This window comes from Hyla sarda, chromosome 11 (assembly GCF_029499605.1).
Source record: "Hyla sarda isolate aHylSar1 chromosome 11, aHylSar1.hap1, whole genome shotgun sequence".
NCBI lineage: Eukaryota > Metazoa > Chordata > Amphibia > Anura > Hylidae > Hyla > Hyla sarda.
This window is the reverse complement of record NC_079199.1, coordinates 106,816,592-106,835,467: the sequence shown is the minus strand read 5'-3', so window position 1 is coordinate 106,835,467 and position 18,876 is coordinate 106,816,592. Positions and strand designations below refer to the sequence as shown.

Sequence of the window (18,876 nt, the reverse complement as noted above, 5' to 3'; positions counted from 1 at the left end):
GATTATTACACCTCTGCCCTCTCTGGAGTATAATTCTCTCTTTATTGACTATATCTCGAATAGTCTATTGGGGGCGTCTGTGAGGAACCATCAGCAGAACATCTGGGTCCTGTCGTTGGCAGGGAATGAGTTAACCAGGGCTGTGATGGGGGCTTACACTGCCCTCCCCCTCTGCTGCCCCGGAGGGTTATGGGACACATTGTATGACAGACAATAGAGAGCGGCAGGTGTCAGGTTGGAGGCAGCACGAGAGGCGTCCAGCTGCGCCGCCTCTATACACAAAATGCACAATTTACGTGCGCCAGTTATTCTGAGCCCCTGTATGACAGCCCCCCGCCGGGCGGAAACATTTCTACACATCCTCAGCACAAAGTCACATGACAGGGCACAACCACTATGTATGGCCCGGCTAAACATATAAACTGCGATCCAATATGGAGGATATTTTATTACAAAGAAGAATGTGAACGGGCGATGTGTCCCCAGCGTGTGGTCCAAAAACAGAGCAAGTAATGGCCGCACAGCGCCCCCTGCAGCCGCTTCAGTCTGTTGTGGATTTTGGGGCACCGCCGCCCTCTGCTGGTGATTCTGAGGTAACGCCGCCCTCTGCTGGTGATTCTGAGGTGACGCCGGCCTCTGTGGATTGCATTGTTTTCGTTTGCTTTGATAACCAGAACTTGTAGCGTTTCGTTTTTGGCTTCATAAAATTAACAACATCCATTGGCATCCGCACCGTATCGATGCCATTCACCTGTGGTTTAGGGTGGAAAATAAATTTAAAAAAATCAGTCACTACAGAGATGCCCCCTCCACATCCCAATACTACAGGGCCCACAGTCTATCAGAAAACCTTATGGGGATCAATGGGGCTCATCTCAATAGCCAGGGATCAATGGGGCTCACATCAATAGCCCGGGACCAATGGGGCTCACATCAATAGCCCGGGACCAATGGGGCTCACATCAATAGCCCCAGAGATCCCCACCTCACACAGACATCACATTATGAAATTAATAGAATCTGTGTAATGCTTCATTTCTCCAGTGGGGGTGCTGCAGGGAAACTAAGCACGTTTAAGAACTCTCCCCCCTCCTTCAGCTGATGATCAGGAGAACAACATGGAAAGGTCAGGGGCCCCACAAGATCTATCCCCACGATATGGACATCGGCTGAGAACTGTCCATGTTGGATCGACTCATCAGGTCTGTTCTATGTTAATTCATTCTTCTCTTAGGATGGAGCCGCGATCCCTCAGCCCTGCTGGACACCGGTGGATGGAAAACTTGTGGAGGGTACAAAAGTGGGGAGAATCAGACCGACGTGTTTCGGCATACAAAGCCTTCCTCAAGGTCCTCTCGGGGACGCGATAACAAACCCAATATATATATATATATATATATATATATATATATATATATATATATATATATATATATATATATATATATATATATATATATATATATATATATATGAATATAATCACTAACCCCTCCCCCATGAACACTTCCTGATCGGGAAATAACCCTTTCATTCCTGACTAATGATAAAAAGTTCATGCAAAAAGACATTGCACTTAATATTATGAAACTACAATCCAATATATATGACCATTCAAAAACCAATAGAACAACATGGCGTCAGATCTGAGGTTCATTCCCTAATCCAGTCTGTGTCTCTTGTGCGTAGTTTTCGTGTTCTCATTCTATTGGGATAACCTTTATATGTGGGACACGACCTCCGTACAGTGCCTAGACGCACCGTGTGTGAACACTGAACGTGCGCCGCCAACGTGCGCCGATATTCTCCGTCTTCATTTTGGGGCCGTAGAGCGGACATATTGGTTCCTACGTTCCGTAGATGACATATGGTAATGGGAAATGTGCCATCGTTAGGGTTTGAAATCACATGACTATCACGTACCGGCACGTGGGACAACGCGCTCGACCGCATGGTGCATCGCCTACGTGGTTTAACCCATTGTTATCTTGTTGGATCTCTTTATAACAACTATGGGACATTCTATTGCCAATAGTAATATTTCTTTTAGCCGCACAACGCCAACCGGATTTAAGGATTTCACACAACTGGGGATCTGGTTTAACCCCTAAACGACAATGGACGTAAATGTACGTCATGGTGACGTGGTACTTAACGCACCGGAGCGGTGCTCGCGGCAGGTGCCGGCTGCTATGAGCAGCCAGGGACCCGCCGGTAATGGCGGACATACGCGATCGCGCAGATGTCTGCCATTAACCCCTCAGATGCAGTGATCAATAGAGATCGCGGCAGTGCGGTACTTTGAATGGATGGTCAGATCGTCCGCAGCGCTGCCGCAGGGATCCGATCATCCAGCATGGCGGCCAGAGGTCCCCTCACCTGGCTCCAGGCGTCTCCCGGGGTCTTCTGCTCTGGTCTGAGATCGAGCAGAGCAGAAGATAGCCGATAGCACTGAACAGTATTAACAATCGAATGATTGCTATAAATAGTGCCCTATGGGGACATAAAAAGTGTAAAAAAAATAAGTTAAAAGCCATGTAAAAAAAAAATGTGAAAAATCTCCTCCCCAAATAAAAAAGTAAAATGTCAGTTTTTCCCATTCCCCCCCCCCCCCCCCCCCAAAAAAGCTTAAAAAAAAATACACATATTTGGTATCGCCGTGTGCATAAAAGTCTGAACTAACATATTGGTAATTATCCCGTACAGTGAACGGCGTAAACGAACAAAAAAAAAAAGTCCAAAATTGCTGCTTTTTTGTCACATTTTATTCCCCAAAAAAATTTATAAAAAAGTTAAACCTAAGCAAGAGTAGTACTGATAAAAACTACCGATCATGGCGCAAAAAATGAGCCCTATCGCCCCATATACGGAAAAATGAGAACGTTATAGGTGGTCAAAATAGGGCAATTTTGTTAGAATAGTTTGAGATTTTTTTAAGCCGTACAATTATAGAAAAGCGAATAACATGGGGATCATTTTAATCGTATCACAGAATAAAGAAAACGTCATTTTTACCGGAAAGTGTTCAGCGTGAAGACAAAACCTTCCAAAATTTGCGTTTTTCTTTTCAATTTTCCCACATTAATAATGTTTGGTTGCGCCGTACATTTTATGGTAAAATTAGTGATGTCATTACAAAGCGTTATGATTTTTTAGAAGGCGAGGAGGAAAAAACGAAAATGCTAAAATAAAAAATTGGACTGGTCCTTAACCCCTCAACGACGAGCGATGTAAATTTACGTCCTGGTGAGGTGGTACTTAATGCACCAGGACGTACATTTATGTCCTAAGCATAACCGCGAGCATCGGAGCGATGCCCGGATCATGCTCGGCAGGTCCCGGCTGCTGATCGCAGCCAGGGACTCGCCCGTAAAGGCGAACACCCGCAATCTTGCGGATGTCCGCCATTAACCCCTCAGATGCCGTGATCAATACAGATAACAGCATCTGCAGCATCGCGGTCACTAAAATGGATGATCGGATCGCCCGCAGCGCTGCCGCGGCGATCCGATAGTCCTGCACGGCAGACGGAGGTCCCTTCACCTGCCTCCGCTGCCTTCCCCCAGACCAGAGCAGAAGATGACCGATAGCACTGAACAGTATTAGCAATCGAGTGAATACTATAAATAGTCCCCTATGGGGACTATTAAAGTGTAAAAAAAAAAAAAAAAAAGTGAAAAACCCCCTCCCCAATAAAACGTAAATTGTCCCATTTTCCCTATTTCACCCCCAAAAAGTGTTAAAAAAAATATTTTATATACATATTTGGTATCGCCGCATGCGTAAATATCCGAGCTATTGAAATAAAAGGTTAATGAACGTCGTGAACGTAAAAATAAAAAAAAGCTGCTTTTTTTGTATAACATTTTATTCCCCCCCAAAAAAATATAAAAAAATGGATTAAAAGTTCTATATAAGCAAATATAGAATCAATAAAAAGTACAGATCACGGCGCAAAAAAAATGAGCCTCATACCGCCGCTTATACGGAAAAATGAAAAAGTTATAGGTCTTCAAAATAGGGGGATTGTAAACGTACTAATTTGGTTAAAAAGTTTGTGATTTCTTTTTTAAGCGCAACAGTAATAGAAAAGTACGTTATCATGGGGATCATTTTAATCGTATTGACCCAAAGAAGAACACAGGTCATTTGTACCATAAAATCATTGTACGGCGTGAAAACAAAACCTTCCAAAATTAGCAAAATTGCGGTTTTCTTTTTAATTTCCCCACACAAATAGTAATTTTTTGGTTGCACCGTACATTTAATGGTAAAGTGAGTGATGGCATTACAATGGACAACTGGTCGCGCAAAAAACAAACCCTCGCTCTCATCAGCCTATTGGTGTATGGATGTACAGTCTCTGGTCCTCTCCGTCTTCATCTCTTTGTGACTCTCGTTCCCTCTCTTACTTCCTTTGCATGTGTGTCTCTCGTTCCCTCTCTTACTTTCTTTGCATGTGTGTCTCTCATTCCCTCTCTTACTTCCTTTGCATGTGTCTCTTGTTCCCTCTCTTGCTTTCTTTGCATGTGTGTCTCTCGTTCCCTCTTGCTTTCTTTGCATGTGTGTCTCTCGTTCCCTCTTGCTTTCTTTGCATGTGTGTCTCTCGTTCCCTCTCTTGCTTTCTTTGCATGTGTGTCTCTCGTTCCCTCTCTTGCTTTCTTTGCATGTGTGTCTCTCGATCCCTCTCTTGCTTTCTTTGCATGTGTGTCTCTCATTCCCTCTCTTACTTTCTTTGCATGTGTGTCTCTCGTTCCCTCTCTTACTTCCTTTGCATGTATCTCTTGTTCCCTCTCTTGCTTTCTTTGCATGTGTGTCTCTCGTTCCCTCTCTTGCTTTCTTTGCATGTGTGTCTCTCGATCCCTCTCTTGCTTTCTTTGCATGTGTGTCTCTCATTCCCTCTCTTACTTTCTTTGCATGTGTGTCTCTCGTTCCCTCTCTTACTTCCTTTGCATGTGTGTCTCGTTCCCGCTCTTACTTCCTTTGCATGTGTGTCTCTCGTTCCCTCTCTTGCTTTCTTTGCATGTGTCTCTCGTTCCCTCTCTTGCTTTCTTTGCATATGTGTCTCTCGTTCCCTCTCTTTCTTCCTTTGCATGTGTCTCTCGTTCCCTCTCTTACTTTCTTTGCATGTGTCTCTCGTTCCCTCTCTTGCTTTCTTTGCATGTGTCTCTCGTTCCCTCTTTTGCTTTCTTTGCATACGTGTCTCCCGTTCCCTCTCTTGCTTTCTTTGCATATGTGTCTCTCGTTCCCTCTCTTTCTTCCTTTGCATGTGTCTCTCGTTCCCTCTCTTACTTTCTTTGCATGTGTCTCTCGTTCCCTCTCTTACTTTCTTTGCATGTGTCTCTCGTTCCCTCTCTTGCTTTCTTTGCATGTGTCTCTTGTTCCCTCTCTTGCTTTCTTTGCATACGTGTCTCCCGTTCCCTCTCTTGCTTTCTTTGCATAGGTGTCTCTCGTTCCCTCTCTTTCTTCCTTTGCATGTGTGTCTCTCGTTCCCTCTTACTTTCTTTGCATGTGTGTCTCTCGTTCCCTCTCTTGCTTTCTTTGCATGTGTGTCTCTTCTCTGTGTATTTGCTACTTTTTAAAGAGCATCGTGTGCCATTCATATTCGTTGGCTTCTTATGGCTTTAGGGGACTACACTCCCTATATTCCCGATTCTTGTATTGTTCTTTACTTGCTCCTAGCCCTGTTCCTATTCCACTATTGACACACCTAGATCGGTCTTATTTTTTTCAGTGGTTATATTGGTGTGCATTTTGCATTTTTGACCTTTATTATTGTAATATTGAGCCCATTATCTTCCTGGCCTTACGTGGCCATCGGGGCTTTAAAGATGCTGTATTGTTTTCTTTATCTGATTGTTATCTCTCAATAAAACCGTTTGAATAAAAAAAAAAATAATAATAATAAAAAAATAATAAACAAGCCCTCATACTAGTCTGTCTAAATCTTCTCTGGTGACACGTGTCTCGGGAAATGCCCAGTTTAGAAGAGGTTTGCTATGGGGATTTGCTTCTAAACTGGGCGGTTCCCTAGACACGTGTCATCAGAGAGGACTTAGACAGAAAAGAACAACCTTAACTTCAGAAGCTCATAAGTACTGAAAGGATTAAGATTTTTTTTTAATAGAAGTAATTTACAAATCTGTTTAACTTTCTGGAGCCAGTTGATATATAAAAAAAAAAAATAAGTTTTTTCCTGGATAACCCCTTTAAGGGGTTAAGCATGAATAAATTATCCCGTATAATTCTTCTGGTTTATATGAACTGGTTAGAAAAAAACGTGAAAAATGCCGCAAAATTCTTACCCATCGCCCCGTCAGAGTTTTGATTCTTTGATGCCGACGTCTGGACTTTTCCCCCAGATATAGATATTGTGATCTGGGTTTAGATCTGGTAATCCCTTCCGCCATGATAATATCCCCTATTTTAGTGGTCTTCAACCTGTGAACCTCCAGATGTTGCAAAACTACAACTCCCAGCATGCCCGGACAGCCGTTGGCTGTCCGGGCATGCTGGGAGTTGTAGTTTTGCAACATCTGGAGGTCCACAGTTTGAAGACCACTGCCCTATTTAGAAGCCCCTCTCTAATGGTGGCACATTCTTGATCAGTGCAACAAGCAGGGCGAGCCCTTATAAATTAAAGGAGTATTCCAGGAAAAACACATTTTTTTTATTATTTTTTTTTATATCAACTGGCTCCAGAAAGTTAAACAAACAGATTTGTAAATTACATCTATTAAAACAATCTTCATCCTTTCTGTACTTATGAGCTTCTGAAGTTGAGTTGTTCTTTTCGAAGTGCTCTCTGATGACACGTGTCTCGGGAACCGCCCACTTTAGAAGCAAATCCCCATAGCAAACCTCTTTTACTCTGTGCAGTTCTCGAGACAAGCAGAGATGTCAGCAGAGAGCACTGTTGCCAGACAGAAAAGAAACAACTCAACTTCAGCAGCTGATAATTATTGGAAGGATTAAGAATTTTTTTAGTAGAAGCAATTTACAAATCTGAAAATATATGCATATAGTGTGCGCTGTTTATGGGGGGGAGAGAGAGAGGGGGAGAGAGAGAGGGGGAGAGAGAGAGAGAGAAATAAAATTTACTTACACACACACACACACACACACATACATACATATATATATAAAATGTGTTTTCTTTCTAAATAGAGCAGTGGTCTCCAACCTGCGGACCTCCAGATGTTGTAAAACTACAACTCCCAGCATGCCTGGACAGCCAACGGCATGCTGGGAGTTGTAGTTTTGCAACATCTGGAGGTCCGCAGGTTGAAGACCACTAAACTAGGGGATATCATCAAGGCGGAAGGGATTGCCAGATCTAAACCCAGATCACTAATCAAAACTCTGACGGGGGCGATGGGTAAGAATTTTGCGGTATTTTCCACGTTTTCTTCTAACCGGTTCATATAAATCAGAAGAATTATCCGGGATCATTTATTCTTTCTTAAACCAGATCCCCAGTTGTGTGAAATCCTTAAATCCGGTTGGCGTTGTGCGGCTAAAAGAAATATTACTATTGGCAATAGAATGTCCCATAGTTTTTATGAAGAGATCCAACAAGATAACAATGGGTTAAACCAGTAGGCGATGCACCATGCGGTCGAGCGCGTTGTCCCACGTGCCGGTACGTGATAAAGTCATGTGATTTCAAACCCTAACGATGGCACATTTCCCATTACCATATGTCATCTACGGAACGTAGGAACCAATATGTCCGCTCTACGGCCCCAAAATGAAGACGGAGAATATCGGCGCACGTTGGCGGCGCACGTTCAGTGTTCACACACGGTGCGTCTAGGCACTGTACGGAGGTCGTGTCCCACATATAAAGGTTATCCCAATAGAATGAGAACACGAAAACTACGCACAAGAGACACAGACTGGATTAGGGAATGAACCTCAGATCTGACGCCATGTTGTTCTATTGGTTTTTGAATGGTCATAATATTAAGTGCAATGTCTTTTTGTGTGAACTATTTATCATTAGTCAGGAATGAAAGGGTTATTTCCCGATCAGGAAGTGTTCATGGGGGAGGGGTTAGTGATTATGTTCATATTGTTATCGCGTCCCCGAGAGGACCTTGAGGAAGGCTTTGTATACCGAAACACGTCGGTCTGATTCTCCCCATTTTTGTACCCTCCATATGTTTTCCATCCACCGGTGTCCAGCAGGGCTGAGGGATCGCGGCTCCTACATCTACCTGGTCTGGAGGGGATCGGGATTACACAAACAGGAGGCGAGCGGACTAGGGATCTAGGCTTGACTGACAGCAGACAAAGGAAAACATATCCCCCCCATATAGGGCTGCGATGTCCCCCCCCCCCCCATTATATAGGGCTGCAATGTCTCCCCCCCCCCCCCCCCATTATATAGGGCTGCAATGTGTCTCCCCCCCCCCCCCCCATTATATAGGGCTGCAATGTCTCTCCCCCCCCCCCCCCCATTATATAGGGCTGCAATGTCTCCCCCCCCCCCATTATATAGGGCTGCAATGTCTCCCCCCCCCATTATATAGGGCTGCAATGTCTCCCCCCCCATTATATAGGGCTGCAATGTCTCCCCCCCCATTATATAGGGCTGCAATGTCTCTCCCCCCCCCCCATTATATAGGGCTGCAATGTCTCCCCCCCCCCCCATTATATAGGGCTGCAATGTCTCCCCCCCCCATTATATAGGGCTGCAATGTCTCCCCCCCCCATTATATAGGGCTGCAATGTCTCCCCCCCCCCCATTATATAGGGCTGCAATGTCTCCCCCCCCCCATTATATAGGGCTGCAATGTCTCCCCCCCCCCATTATATAGGGCTGCAATGTCTCCCCCCCCCCCCCCCATTATATAGGGCTGCAATGTCTCCCCCCCCCCCATTATATAGGGCTGCAATGTCTCCCCCCCCCCCATTATATAGGGCTGCAATGTCTCCCCCCCCCCATTATATAGGGCTGCAATGTCTCCCCCCCCCATTATATAGGGCTGCAATGTCTCCCCCCCCCATTATATAGGGCTGCAATGTCTCCCCCCCCCCCCATTATATAGGGCTGCAATGTCTCCCCCCCCCCCCCATTATATAGGGCTGCAATGTCTCCCCCCCCCCCCATTATATAGGGCTGCAATGTCTCCCCCCCCCCCCATTATATAGGGCTGCAATGTCTCCCCCCCCCCCATTATATAGGGCTGCAATGTCTCCCCCCCCCCCCATTATATAGGGCTGCAATGTCTCCCCCCCCCCATTATATAGGGCTGCAATGTCTCCCCCCCCCCCCCCATTATATAGGGCTGCAATGTCCCCCCCTCCCCATTATATAGGGCTGCGATGTCTCCCCCCCCCCTCCCCATTATATAGGGCTGCGATGTCTCCCCCCCCCCCTCCCCATTATATAGGGCTGCGATGTCTCCCCCCCCCTCCCCATTATATAGGGCTGCAATGTCTTCCCCCCCCCTCCCCATTATATAGGGCTGCGATGTCTCTCCCCCCCCCCCCATTATATAGGGCTGCAATGTCTCCCCCCTCCCCATTATATAGGGCTGCAATGTCTCCCCCCTCCCCATTATATAGGGCTGCGATGTCTCCCCCCCCCCATTATATAGGGCTGCGATGTCTCCCCCCTCCCCATTATATAGGGCTGCGATGTCTCCCCTCCCCATTATATAGGGCTGCGATGTCTCCCCCTCCCCATTATATAGGGCTGCGATGTCTCCCCCCCCATTATATATATAGGGCTGCGATGTCTCCCCCCCCCTCCCCATTATATAGGGCTGCGATGTTTCCCCCCCCTCCCCATTATATAGGGCTGCGATGTCTCCCCCCCCCTCCCCATTATATAGGGCTGCGATGTCTCCCCCCCCCCTCCCCATTATATAGGGCTGCGATGTCTCCCCCCTCCCCATTATATAGGGCTGAGATGTCTCCCCCCCCCTCCCCATTATATAGGGCTGCGATGTCTCCCCCCCCCCTCCCCATTATATAGGGGCTGCGATGTCTCCCCCCCCATTATATAGGGCTGCGATGTCTCCCCCCCCCCTCCCCATTATATAGGGCTGCAAAGTCTCCCCCCCCCTCCCTCCCCATTATATAGGGCTGCGATGTCTCCCCCCCCCCTCCCCATTATATAGGGCTGCGATGTCTCCCCCCCCTCCCCATTATATAGGGCTGCAATGTCTTCCCCCCCCCCTCCCCATTATATAGGGCTGCAATGTCTCCCCCCTCCCCATTATATAGGGCTGAGATGTCTCTCCCCCCCCCCCCCCCCATTATATAGGGCTGAGATGTCTCCCCCCCTCCCCATTATATAGGGCTGAGATGTCCCCCCCCCTCCCCATTATATAGGGCTGCGATGTCTCCCCCCCTCCCCATTATATAGGGCTGCGATGTCTCCCCCCCCTCCCCATTATATAGGGCTGCGATGTCTCCCCCCCGCTCCCCATTATATAGGGCTGCGATGTCTCCCCCCCGCTCCCCATTATATAGGGCTGCGATGTCTCCCCCCCCTCCCCATTATATAGGGCTGCGATGTCTCCCCCCCCCCTCCCCATTATATAGGGCTGAGATGTCCCCCCCCCCTCCCCATTATATAGGGCTGCGATGTCTCCCTCCCCATTATATAGGGCTGCGATGTCTCCCCCCCCCCATTATATAGGGCTGCGATGTCTCCCCCCCCCCCCTCCCCATTATATAGGGCTGCGATGTCTCCCTCCCCATTATATAGGGCTGCGATGTCTCTCCCCCCCCCCCATTATATAGGGCTGCGATGTCTCCCCCCCCCCTCCCCATTATATAGGGCTGCGATGTCTCCCTCCCCATTATATAGGGCTGCGATGTCTCCCCCCCCCCTCCCCATTATATAGGGCTGCGATGTCTCCCTCCCCATTATATAGGGCTGCGATGTCTCCCCCCCCCCCCATTATATAGGGCTGCGATGTCTCCCCCCCCCCCCTCCCCATTATATAGGGCTGCGATGTCTCCCCCCTCCCCATTATATAGGGCTGCGATGTCTCCCCCCCTCCCCATTATATAGGGCTGCGATGTCTCCCCCCCTCCCCATTATATAGGGCTGCGATGTCTCCCCCCCCCCCCCATTATATAGGGCTGAGATGTCTCCCCCCCCTCCCCATTATATAGGGCTGCGATGTTTCCCCCCCCCCTCCCCATTATATAGGGCTGCGATGTTTCCCCCCCCTCCCCATTATATAGGGCTGCGATGTCTCCCCCCCCCCCCGCTCCCCATTATATAGGGCTGCGATGTCTCCCCCCCCTCCCCATTATATAGGGCTGCGATGTCTCCCCCCCCCCTCCCCATTATATAGGGCTGAGATGTCCCCCCCCCCTCCCCATTATATAGGGCTGCGATGTCTCCCCCTCCCCATTATATAGGGCTGCGATGTCTCCCCCCCCATTATATAGGGCTGCGATGTCTCCCTCCCCATTATATAGGGCTGCGATGTCTCTCCCCCCCCCCCATTATATAGGGCTGCGATGTCTCCCCCCCCTCCCCATTATATAGGGCTGCAATGTCTCCCTCCCCATTATATAGGGCTGCGATGTCTCCCCCCCCCCCATTATATAGGGCTGCGATGTCTCCCCCCCTCCCCATTATATAGGGCTGCGATGTCTCCCCCCCCCCTCCCCATTATATAGGGCTGCGATGTCTCCCCCCCCCTCCCCATTATATAGGGCTGCGATGTCTCCCCCCCCCTCCCCATTATATAGGGCTGCGATGTCTCCCCCCCCCTCCCCATTATATAGGGCTGCGATGTCTCCCCCCCCCCCCCCATTATATAGGGCTGCGATGTCTCCCCCCCCCCCCATTATATAGGGCTGCGATGTCTCCCCCCTCCCCATTATATAGGGCTGCGATGTCTCCTCCCCCCCCCCCATTATATAGGGCTGCGATGTCTCCCCCCCCCATTATATAGGGCTGCGATGTCTCCCCCCCCCCCCCCCATTATATAGGGCTGAGATGTCCCCCCCCCTCCCCATTATATAGGGCTGCGATGTCTCCCTCCCCATTATATAGGGCTGCGATGTCTCTCCCCCCCCCCCATTATATAGGGCTGCGATGTCTCCCCCCCCCCTCCCCATTATATAGGGCTGCGATGTCTCCCCCCCCCCCCCCATTATATAGGGCTGAGATGTCCCCCCCCCTCCCCATTATATAGGGCTGCGATGTCTCCCTCCCCATTATATAGGGCTGCGATGTCTCTCCCCCCCCCCCATTATATAGGGCTGCGATGTCTCCCCCCCCCCTCCCCATTATATAGGGCTGCGATGTCTCCCTCCCCATTATATAGGGCTGCGATGTCTCCCCCCCCCCTCCCCATTATATAGGGCTGCGATGTCTCCCTCCCCATTATATAGGGCTGCGATGTCTCCCCCCCCCCCCCATTATATAGGGCTGCGATGTCTCCCCCCTCCCCATTATATAGGGCTGCGATGTCTCCCCCCTCCCCATTATATAGGGCTGCGATGTCTCCCCCCCTCCCCATTATATAGGGCTGCGATGTCTCTCCCCATTATATAGGGCTGCGATGTCTCCCCCCCCCCCCATTATATAGGGCTGAGATGTCTCCCCCCCCCCCTCCCCATTATATAGGGCTGCGATGTTTCCCCCCCCCCCCTCCCCATTATATAGGGCTGCGATGTTTCCCCCCCCTCCCCATTATATAGGGCTGCGATGTCTCCCCCCCCCCCCGCTCCCCATTATATAGGGCTGCGATGTCTCCCCCCCCTCCCCATTATATAGGGCTGCGATGTCTCCCTCCCCATTATATAGGGCTGCGATGTCACCCTCCCCATTATATAGGGCTGCGATGTCTCCCCCCCCATTATATAGGGCTGCGATGTCTCCCTCCCCATTATATAGGGCTGCGATGTCTCTCCCCCCCCCCCATTATATAGGGCTGCGATGTCTCCCCCCCCTCCCCATTATATAGGGCTGCAATGTCTCCCTCCCCATTATATAGGGCTGCGATGTCTCCCTCCCCATTATATAGGGCTGCGATGTCTCCCCCCCCCATTATATAGGGCTGCGATGTCTCCCCCCCTCCCCATTATATAGGGCTGCGATGTCTCCCCCCCCCCTCCCCATTATATAGGGCTGCGATGTCTCCCCCCCCCCTCCCCATTATATAGGGCTGCGATGTCTCCCCCCCCCCCCATTATATAGGGCTGCGATGTCTCCCCCCCCCCCATTATATAGGGCTGCGATGTCTCCCCCCTCCCCATTATATAGGGCTGCGATGTCTCCTCCCCCCCCCCCATTATATAGGGCTGCGATGTCTCCCCCCCCCATTATATAGGGCTGCGATGTCTCCCCCCCCCCCCCCATTATATAGGGCTGAGATGTCCCCCCCCCTCCCCATTATATAGGGCTGAGATGTCTCCCCCCCCCCCCCCCATTATATAGGGCTGCGATGTCTCCCTCCCCATTATATAGGGCTGCGATGTCTCCCCCCCCTCCCCATTATATAGGGCTGCGATGTCTCCCCCCCCCTCCCCATTATATAGGGCTGCAATGTCTCCCCCCCATTATATAGGGCTGCGATGTCTCCCCCCCTCCCCATTATATAGGGCTGCAATGTCTCCCCCCCATTATATAGGGCTGCGATGTCTCCCCCCCCCCCCTCCCCATTATATAGGGCTGCGATGTCTCCCCCCCCCCCCCCTCCCCCTCCCCATTATATAGGGCTGAGATGTCTCCATGCTCGATCCTAAAATGCAGGAACTCACCGTCACTTCACACCAGTATTCCCCGAACCTGGTGATTGGTTCATCTGGGATCTTCACAGCGTCTACCGGGGCAACAACCCCTAACTGGAGAAAAGAGACATCTGTATAAAGGGTTAATAATATAACAGGTGTCCTCACATCTCTACAGACACATGACCCCTCATCATCATCACCATGGACAGCAGTGTCCTCCTCACATCTCTACAGACACATGACCCCTCATCACCACCAAGGACAGCAGTGTCCTCCTCACATCTCTACAGACACATGACCCCTCATCATCACCACCAAGGACAGCAGTGTCCTCCTCACATCTCTACAGACACATGTCCCCTCATCATCATCACCAAGGACAGCAGTGTCCTCCTCACATCTCTACAGACACATGACCCCTCATCATCATCACCAAGGACAGCAGTGTCCTCCTCACATCTCTACAGACACATGACCCCTCATCATCATCACCAAGGACAGCAGTGTCCTCCTCACATCTCTACAGACACATGTCCCCTCATCATCATCAAGGACAGCAGTGTCCTCCTCACATCTCTACAGACACATGACCCCTCATCACCACCAAGGACAGCAGTGTCCTCCTCACATCTCTACAGACACATGACCCCTCATCATCACCACCAAGGACAGCAGTGTCCTCCTCACATCTCTACAGACACATGACCCCTCATCATCATCACCACCAAGGACAGCAGTGTCCTCCTCACATCTCTACAGACACATGACCCCTCATCATCATCACCAAGGACAGCAGTGTCCTCCTCACATCTCTACAGACACATGTCCCCTCATCATCATCACCACCAAGGACAGCAGTGTCCTCCTCACATCTCTACAGACACACAACCCCTCATCATCATCATCATCATCATCACCACCACCACCAAGGACAGCAGTGTCCTCCTCACATCTCTACAGACACATGACCCCTCATCACCACCAAGGACAGCAGTGTCCTCCTCACATCTCTACAGACACACAACCCCTCATCATCATCACCACCACCACCACCAAGGACAGCAGTGTCCTCCTCACATCTCTACAGACACACAACCCCTCATCATCATCATCATCACCATCACCACCACCACCAAGGACAGCAGTGTCCTCCTCACATCTCTACAGACACATGACCCCTCATCACCACCAAGGACAGCAGTGTCCTCCTCACATCTCTACAGACACATGACCCCTCATCATCATCACCACCAAGGACAGCAGTGTCCTCCTCACATCTCTACAGACACATGACCCCTCATCATCACCACCAAGGACAGCAGTGTCCTCCTCACATCTCTACAGACACATGACCCCTCATCATCATCACCAAGGACAGCAGTGTCCTCCTCACATCTCTACAGACACATGACCCCTCATCATCACCACCAAGGACAGCAGTGTCCTCCTCACATCTCTACAGACACATGACCCCTCATCATCACCACCAAGGACAGCAGTGTCCTCCTCACATCTCTACAGACACATGACCCCTCATCATCACCAAGGACAGCAGTGTCCTCCTCACATCTCTACAGACACATGACCCCTCATCATCACCAAGGACAGCAGTGTCCTCCTCACATCTCTACAGACACACAACCCCTCATCATCACCAAGGACAGCAGTGTCCTCCTCACATCTCTACAGACACACAACCCCTCATCATCACCACCACCACCAAGGACAGCAGTGTCCTCCTCACATCTCTACAGACACATGACCCCTCATCATCATCACCACCAAGGACAGCAGTGTCCTCCTCACATCTCTACAGACACATGACCCCTCATCATCATCACCAAGGACAGCAATGTCCTCCTCACATCTCTACAGACACATGACCCCTCATCATCACCACCACCACCACCACCAAGGACAGCAGTGTCCTCCTCACATCTCTACAGACACATGACCCCTCATCACCACCACCACCAAGGACAGCAGTGTCCTCCTCACATCTCTACAGACACATGACCCCTCATCATCACCAAGGACAGCAGTGTCCTCCTCAGATCTCTACAGACACATGACCCCTCATCATCACCAAGGACAGCAGTGTCCTCCTCACATCTCTACACACATGACCCCTCATCACCACCAAGGACAGCAGTGTCCTCCTCACATCTCTACACACATGACCCCTCATCACCAAGGACAGCAGTGTCCTCCTCATCATCACATATGACCCATCTCACAGCCGCCATGACACTTCTTACGTTCTTCAGTAAATTTCGGGCCACAATCTCCTCGTTCAGCCGCCATCTAAGACTTGTCTTCATTTCCACCGTCAGCCGCGACGTCTTCAGATAATTCACCGTCTGGAGGGAAGAAGCAGAGACGTGAGTAGTGAGCGCACACAACATGGCGGAGCACAGGTTGTCCCCTACAGGTTCAGTGGATGATGGAGTGACTGCATTGGCGCTGATATGGCGGCACATATATTACTACGATACTGTCCGCTGAGAGAATTGTGGTCACATGACCTCAGGAAGCCCCTCCCTATAAATTATTATGTCACAGAACAGGGGGCGGTACAAAACCTGGTATTATCAATCATCACCATCACCTCCACTACCCCCATCATCATCATCACCACCACCATCACCTCCACTACCCCCATCATCATCATCACCACCACCACCACCATCACCTCCACTACCCCATCATCATCATCACCCCCACCACCATCACCTCCACTACCCCATCATCATCATCACCCCCACCACCATCACCTCCACTACCCCATCATCATCATCACCCCCACCACCATCACCTCCACTACCCCCATCATCATCATCATCATCATCACCCCCACCACCATCACCTCCACTACCCCCATCATCATCATCATCATCACCCCCACCACCATCACCTCCACTACCCCCATCATCATCACCCCCACCACCATCACCTCCACTACCCCCATCATCATCATCATCATCATCACCCCCACCACCATCACCTCCACTACCCCCATCATCATCATCATCACCCCCACCACCATCACCTCCACTACCCCCATCATCATCACCCCCACCACCATCACCTCCACTACCCCCATCATCATCATCATCATCACCCCCACCACCATCACCTCCACTACCCCCATCATCATGATCATCACCACCACCCCCAGCATCATCACCCACATCATCATCATCATCATCACCACCACCCCCATCATTATCCCCACCCCCATCATCATCACTACTACCATCATCATCTCACCATCTCGCCCGTCCAAGTCTGTTTCCTGCCCCCGAGCTCACCCGCCTGCTGCATCTAGAAAGGAGAAACAAAAGAACAGTTGAAAAGCCCCCGGTATATACAACCCCCCCCCCCCCCGCTATATACCCCTCCACTGTACACCCCCCCCTATATACCCCTCCCCCTATATACCCCTCCACTGTACACCCCCCTATATACCCCTCCACCGTACACCCCCCCCTTATATACCCCTCCACTGTACACCCCCCCCCCTTATATACCCCTCCACTGTACACCCCCCCCTATATACCCCTCCACTGTACACACCCCCCTATATACCCCTCCACTGTACACCCCCCCCTATATACCCCTCCACTGTACACCCCCCCTATATACCCCTCCACTGTACACCCCCCTATATACCCCTCCACTGTACCCCCCCCCTATATACCCCTCCACTGTACCCCCCCCCCTATATACCCCACCACTGTACCCCCCCCCCTATATACCCCACCACTGTAGACCCCCCCTATATACCCCTCCACTGTAGACCCCCCCTATATACCCCTCCACTGTACACCCCCCCTATATACCCCTCCACTGTACACCCCCCCCTATATACCCCTCCACTGTACACCCCCCCTATATACCCCTCCACTGTACACCCCCCCTATATACCCCTCCACTGTACACCCCCCCTATATACCCCTCCACTGTACACCCCCCCTATATACCCCTCCACTGTACACCCCCCCCCTATATACCCCTCCACTGTACCCCCCCCCCTATATACCCCTCCACTGTACCCCCCCCCCTATATACCCCTCCACTGTACCCCCCCCTATATACCCCTCCACTGTACCCCCCCCCCTATATACCCCACCACTGTAGACCCCCCCTATATACCCCTCCACTGTACCCCCCCCCTATATACCCCACCACTGTAGACCCCCCCCTATATACCCCTCCCCCGTACACCCCCCGGGCCCTGTCCTCACCCTCCTCTCCTCCTCGTACATGGCCTTGTTCTCGGGGGAGGCATACACCGCCAATCCTTCCGCCAGCAGTTTATTCCGCCCCAGACGTTTCTCCACCGTCACCGTATCCCCGCGGCTGCCGAGTCCTGAAGGAGAGAGAAGACGTCAGACACCGATTGTGGCCCCGCAGAGAGGGGCCCCCGGAGCCCGGCCTTACGGTGCACGTTCTGTGTGAGGATCAGCTCCATCTTGCCCTTGGCGCCATGCTTGGTGTCCTCCAGCACCCGGTAGATGCGGTGTCGGCGGGGGTGCAGGTATGGCTCCTCCCCCTCCGGGGCCAGAGGGACCTTCCACCATCGCTCCACGATCACCGTGCCCTGAAATCACAGAGAGTCGTCACCGCACGACCACCAGGGGGCAGCGACCCCATAATAATACACGACCACCAGGGGGCAGCGACCCCATAATACAGACACAACCACCAGGGGGCAGCGACCCCATAATACAGACACAACCACCAGGGGGGCAGCGACCCCATAATACAGACACAACCACCAGGGGGGCAGCGACCCCATAATACAGACACAACCACCGGGGGGCAGCGACCCCATAGTACAGACACAACCCCCGGGGGGCAGCGACCCCATAATACAGACACGACCACCAGGGGGCAGCGACCCCATAATACAGACACGACCACCAGGGGGCAGCGACCCCATAATACAGACACGACCACCAGGGGGCAGCGACCCCATAGTACAGACACAACCCCCGGGGGGCAGCGACCCCATAATACAGACACAACCACCAGGGGGGGGGCAGCGACCCCATAGTACAGACACAACCCCCGGGGGGCAGCGACCCCATAATAATACAGACACAACCCCCGGGGGGCAGCGACCCCATAGTACAGACACAACCCCCGGGGGGCAGC

General features: G+C 51.1%; 1 protein-coding gene across 1 annotated transcript in view; it reads right to left on the bottom strand.

The window, feature by feature from the left end:
- Window positions 1-428: 428 nt before the first annotated feature.
- MRPL9 (mitochondrial ribosomal protein L9) overlaps window positions 429-18,876 on the bottom strand; it is a gene marked incomplete at its 5' end in the record, with an annotated part of 20,441 nt that continues 1,993 nt past the window's right edge. The window contains 6 exon segments of the mRNA XM_056545910.1: window positions 429-751; window positions 13,744-13,827; window positions 15,975-16,076; window positions 16,987-17,040; window positions 17,964-18,088; window positions 18,160-18,319. Coding sequence (XP_056401885.1) covers window positions 542-751; window positions 13,744-13,827; window positions 15,975-16,076; window positions 16,987-17,040; window positions 17,964-18,088; window positions 18,160-18,319 — 735 coding nt within the window. The 3' untranslated portion in view covers window positions 429-541.